The sequence below is a fragment of the Neopelma chrysocephalum genome, unplaced genomic scaffold (assembly GCF_003984885.1).
Source record: "Neopelma chrysocephalum unplaced genomic scaffold, ASM398488v2 Primary Assembly neopelma1_96, whole genome shotgun sequence".
Taxonomy (NCBI): Eukaryota; Metazoa; Chordata; class Aves; order Passeriformes; family Pipridae; genus Neopelma; species Neopelma chrysocephalum.
In genome coordinates, this window is record NW_020897759.1 from 1,518,111 (window position 1) to 1,524,110 (window position 6,000).

The window sequence follows — 6,000 nt, forward strand, 5'->3', positions numbered from 1 at the left end:
TGGAAGGGAAGGAGGCTTAAGGCATAGCAGAATGAAAGGTCTGAGGGAAACATTCCCTATTCTGCCATGGAGGGAGAGGGAGTTGGTGAAACCTTGTCTTGGTGAGGAGAAAGTGAATGAGTCCTGTGGGATTTGCATGGGCTGGCAGGGAAAACAAAGGCAGGTAGAGACTTGAAAGAGGTGAGAAGTCTGTGAGGGAGGAGAGGGGGCTGGAGCCAGGCAGAGAAATTTCAGCCCAGGCTCTAGGAAATTCCCCAAGTGCCGGGAGAGCCTCATGGTGGCACTTGTGCAGCTGTTGCCTTGCTCCTGGCTTTCTGCCGCTCGCAAACTGTGGCATCAACAAACCCTCCTCGTCTCCAGAATGACTTCTGTTGTGATTCACTCTCAGGAGGGACCAGCACTGCTTTGTCCTTGATGACAGGGCTGCAGAAACCCTGCATGCAACACAAGTGCTGAGCTGGAGTTACCACTGGGAGTTCAGCTGTAGAGGGCTGAGCTGCCCACGCTTGGGCAGTGGTTTTGAAGAAGAGAATAATTTTTAAATGAAGTCCTGTGTCCTCAACTGTGCAGGCCCCAGGGGTTTCTTTGAATGTCAGGTACCATAATGGAAATTTTAGAGTATGCATTTAAAACCTCTAGATTTTGCTAGGTTCAACCTTAAACTGTGCAGATCTCTGTCAGCCCTGAGCAGGGTGGGACTGGGTGTTGCTGGGATATCAGCGGAGCTGCCTCCCCAGCCCAAGGCTTTGGGAATTCCACAGAATTGCACAACTCTGAGGAGCTGTTGGAGTTCGGGGAAGTGAGGGTTTTGACATGCTGAATTACAAATTACAGTGTAATTTGTAAGGGTTTAGGGGTGAAAATCCGATACTGAATGTTCCTGAAGGGAACGAGCAGGAGTTGATTGGCGGGTCACAACCAGGAACTGTTTTCCTTCTCTGCTGTCCTCCAGGTACGACCTGGGTGGCAGGAGATGGTGTCTGTTCCTCAGCAGTTACCTCACACCAGTAAGAGGAAAGCGCTTTTTCCCCCCCCTTCTCAATCTGCCCTTCTTTGTTCATGATTTTTTTCTCCATGAGTGTGGAAACTCCCAGAGGAGCTGGGTCCTGCAGGGCAGGGCTGTGGTCGGGTGGGTCTGCGGATCCAGTGCCTGCGTCGTGTCTGGAAAGGCTGTGCAGCAGCTGGTGAAAGGGTGGAATAACACATCAGTGTTCAAAGTGTGCCTTTAGATAAGTCAAATACGCTTAATTGCTCTATACCTGTGAAGATGCCCTTTAGTCTGATAAGGCTGTGGTTAAGGGATGTCAAGGCCCACTCTTTTCTCAGGTCTGTCTGCCAAAGAATAACCCCAAATACTAATTATCAGTCTCTTCTTGTTATTTTGGATAGGTGCAAAATTTTCACAGCTGTGTTCAAGTAACTGAAGACTTTGTGTCTCCAGAACACCTTGTACAGTCATTTCACTTAACGCAGGAGCTGAGGCTGTCGAAGGAAGAAATCAATTACGATGATAAACTGCAGGTAGGAAGCGGACGCTGCTCTGGAAGCGGCTGGGAAGGCAGGGCTGGGAAGGCAGGGCGTGCTGGGGCTCATTGAAATGCCGAGCAGTGCGTGGAGCTACTTCCTCACTGCTGTTCACACAGAATAACAATGAGCAGCAGCTTCAGTGCCAGGGCTCTAACCGACTCTCCCTTGAGTTGCTGGTTTTATTTATTTCACATGACATTTTAAAATGTGTAAAAAGCTGTTCCCTTTTGCACAGGCTTGGTGCATCCTTCTTTTTTTTCCATCCACTGTGCTTAGGGCTCAGTCCTAAACTTTGCAGAGTTCCTCAATCACAGACCTTACTAAAATCTGTCTGATGCTCTTGCAGGTTAAAAATATCTTGTACCACGCAGTTAAAGAAATGGTGAGAGCTTTGAAGATCCACGAAGGTGAAATGGAAGATATGGATGAAAACTGAGCGCGTTCTGCTTTTTGGAGTTACCATCAAAGGGAGGTCGTTTCCCCTGGCCTGTGAATGGTATGCACACTAATTTAAGCTTCACAAACCATCAGTGCCAAGAAAAAAATAGTCATCGTATTTACTTGTTAATGACACTGCGACGGTAGAGCTTCATATCACAGCCACTGTGATTCCATGTTCCACTTGCAAACAGTTGAGCAGCGTTCTGCTGTCTGTATTATAATGTACATGAAGTTTGTGAAATGTCAAAGATTTAAGATGATGTATTTATTTTTGGAAAAAAACCACAAAATTCTATGCTATATTGTTGATCAAATGTAAATGTGACTTGTACAGTTTGCTAAAATAATTCAGATATTTTTCACTACATTGAGACAGTTACTGTGAGAGTAGGACACAAACACCAGCTATTGCCTGCATTTGGGATCTTGCTGAGTCCGCACAGCAGTCATGTCATAATCTGAAAATTACTGCCAAATAATTGTAAACTTTGTAAAATATAAAGTATATAAAGTAGATATTAAATACAGACACTTCAGTATTTTATTGAAGCTATTCAGTGTACAATTAAACGTTTTCAAAAGGTGTAATTTATTTAAAAATTGTCTCATTTTGGTAAAATTTATGTGAACTTTTAAAGCTTAAATATTAAACTTAATATGCTATGTAAATATATACATATATACATTCAATGATGTATTTTTTTAAAACATTGGCTTGCTTTAATTTGTTAAAAGTGCAAGTGTTACACATGCTTTGTACATTGAAGTTGAAAGGGGTTTTACATTTTCCATTAAAATGACTTTATCAGACGTGGTGGTGTCGGTTTTTGTGCCAGTGCAGCTCCGGTGCTGCCCTCTGCGGGCTGGAGCCGGGACTGCGGCCGGAGCCACCTTCCTTTCGGGAATCGGCTCCTGCTTTGTGGAAAGGGGGAAAGGCGTTTCTGCGGAATAATTCTTTTATAACAACGTGGCTTTTTACAGTTCAAGTAATACCACAAAATAATGTTTAAAAAATATATTTGTATCTGGCTTTATTTAATAATGATAAGTGTTAGTTGAGTGGAATTTCTGCTCTTGGAGTGAGTTCAAAAAGTTCAAGTGTACTTGGATTTAAGTTATTTAAAACTATTGAAATGTTTGGATGGATATCAGATGCTGGGCACAGCCATTGGCCAGCTCCCGATGTGTCTGAAAGGGGATGGTAATTAGCCTGGGTACAGTAATGAGCCTGGGTCCTGCTCCCAGTCTGACATCTCACTGGGGTTTGGGTAACCAAAAAACCCCAAACGCCATATAAAATTACCTGTAAAAACAGTGAAATACAAAAGCAATTTCTCATTCCAGAAGTCTTTAGTTGTCTTGGAAACTTGGAATTTATGTCAAATAGGATTACTGTTGCTGTGCTTGGCAGTTGATTCTTAACTTCAAACTCAGTTCCATCCAGCATCTTCTCTGTTCTTCCCTACAGCACTGGAGCACTGGCTGGAGATGCAGGACCTGCCAGTGTACATTTGCTTAATGACAAGTGGACTCTAACCACACAGTCTTTATTTTTCAAGTTCAGGATATGTAAATGAGTGATTTTTTTTAACCAAGTTTAAGTGTTTTCCTCCCAGATTGAGTTTTGGTGAGGTACTTGTAACATTTGTGAGATGTCTGGAGGCTGCTGAAGTTACCATTCCTGCTGCAGTGTCACCCCCCCCGGTTTGTTTTCCTGCACCAAGAGCAGTTGTTGGGCCTGGGCCATCACTGTCCTCTCCTTGTGCTGCTGTGTCTGCAGTGAGTGGAAGAGGTTGTTTTCCCCTGGGTTACTCTCACAAAGTGTCACATTGCTGTGCCTGTCCTGGCCAAAGCCGTGGCTTCCTGCGCTCCGGGCAGTGCCTGACAGCTAATGGCACCTGTGCCTCCAGCCCTGAGCTTTGGCACCATCCTTTGGGCCTGTGGGGCACTGACAGCTGCCTCTGCCACCCCTCAGTGCCTGCAGGGGGGGACCCCTGCACCTCCCTGTCAGCCTGGAGGGGTTTTTACCTCCTCAGGGGGAACCAGAGGGGTCGCTGAACTGGGGCTAATTTGTATTTCCAAGTGTTGATATTTTAAGTTCTTCCTTTGTGACCTTTTTCCTGCCACCTTTGCTGATCAATCCTTAAGCATACAACAAAGGACACACTTTTTTTTAATCTGCAAAAAACGTGTGGGTGAAACGGGTGGTGAAGCAGCAAGAATGTTCCCAAAGAAGAGCCTGAGAGATTGACAGGATTTTAGGACTAAAAGTGTGATTTTGGAGAGGCAAAACTGCCGGGCTCGAGCTGCAGTGTTGCATGGTGTGCAGCACTGTCACTGGGTAAGTAGATCTTGGCTGCTTTTGTAGCAAAGAGAAATGATAAATGACTTTGAACTGCATAAATAGGGTGTCACTGTAGAGTTTAACTCTCCACTTGTGTAGTTTTAAAATTTTGTGGTTGGTGTGGATTTGTGATGCAGAAGAACATGACCTGATGCATTTTGCAAATTGCTTTGGGAATTGCTGCACGTCCTCACAAACTGCCCACCACAATGACCATTTTTCCCAGTAATTAATGGGAGGGCAAGAAGCCAAAAGCAGTGACCAAGGACAATGTGGCACAAGTTGAGTGTGACAGGGAGCACTGTAAAGTGTGTATTGCTGTCAGCTTGAAAAATCCCTGCAAGTCACCTGCTGCACGGCTTGGCAGACCACAAGTTGTTAAAGTCAATAGCTACTCCAGATACTACTAAAAGAAGCAAAAAAATTTTTGTTTTTTTTTAAGTCCTCGGTGTACCAAATTCTGCTTATTCAGTGCCTTAAGATTCCTGGCTCGGTCACAATGAAGTGGAGCTCCCTGCTCCCCTGCAGGAAATGGGAGCAGGAAATCAGGCTGGGTCATGCTTGTGGCTGTGACCTGAGGTGTTCCTGGCTGATGTCTGAGACCTGAGGGGTTTATGGGGAGGGGTTTTCTTTTCAGGTTAGTTTTTCCCTCTTGACCATTTCCATGTTCTGTGAGGCATGTTTTTCCCATCTTCCTTTCAGAAAGACTCTTCAGGGGGGTTTCTGATCTACAGTCTCAACTATTTTAATACAGCCAAAAGTATTCAGTGAGATCAGCTGAAGCTGTTTGAGTGCAGGAATGCTGTCATCTCCTGGAGCAGGGATATGAAGTACCATGTGTCATCTTTTGTCACCTTTCTGTTGAGACCAAGCTCTGTCTTCATCTGCTTTGCTCTCCATGAAACTCACTCTTTCCTGTCCTTTGAGAGATCACATCTCAAACTCATCAAAACTGTGAGCCCTGCTCCTCACATCCCCTCCTTCCCAGCTCCTCACGTCACCTCCATCCTCAGCACTGCCTTACAGTAAATGACCACAGCAGTGTTCTTCTATTGAACTGCAGAGGTAACTAATGAAGAGTAAGCAATTAGCAAAGAATGAAGTGGAGCTGTGATGACCTGAGGTGTTTCAGCACAGATGGTTGCTGTGTGTATGGTTTAGCAGAAACAGAAATTGCTGGAATTACTGGCAGGGAAGTGGTCCCCGATACAGAGGTCAGATGTAGGGGTTTGTTTAACAGTCTGACTTGCAGATCTATTTATTCTGCTCCCCCAGCTTCACACAAGTTGCTCAGATCTGTGTGTGTGAGCAGAACCCCCATCTGATCAGCTCTGTGTTCTCATGCTCCCTGACCTTTTCAGTAGGTGGTAATTCTGTTTGTACCCTCTCCCGTGACATCCTGTCAACCCCTCTGCTGCTCTCCCAGCTGACAGCCTTCCCTGCCTTGCTCCTGGAACTGGGAATTTCCCTTCCTTCCTCCTTCCACAGCCACCACGGCCTGTTCTGCTGCTTTCCTGAGCAGGATGTTTGTGCTCTCCCCCACATCCGCGCTGGATGAGCTGCCTCTCTCCCTGTTGAGATCCTGGACCGAGGCTTTGCTGTGCTTTCCCCTCCTGACCCCCAGCTCTGCCCCAAACAATGTCAGCTCTGCCCTGCGCTCCTGCTTTCCACCTTTTGACTTGTGCTTT

The 6,000-nt window shown here is 45.6% G+C and overlaps 1 protein-coding gene across 7 annotated transcripts in view; it reads left to right on the top strand.

The window, feature by feature from the left end:
- The window catches only part of JMJD1C (jumonji domain containing 1C), a 160,081-nt gene extending 157,303 nt beyond the window's left edge, over positions 1–2,778 (top strand). For all 7 annotated transcript variants that reach the window (XM_027694058.1, XM_027694062.1, XM_027694063.1 and 4 more), the window contains 2 exons: positions 1,390–1,521; positions 1,874–2,778. In XM_027694058.1, the coding sequence (XP_027549859.1) occupies positions 1,390–1,521; positions 1,874–1,963 (222 nt within the window). In that variant the 3' untranslated portion in view covers positions 1,964–2,778. The remainder of the gene's footprint in view (positions 1–1,389; positions 1,522–1,873) is intronic.
- Positions 2,779–6,000: the final 3,222 nt, after the last annotated feature.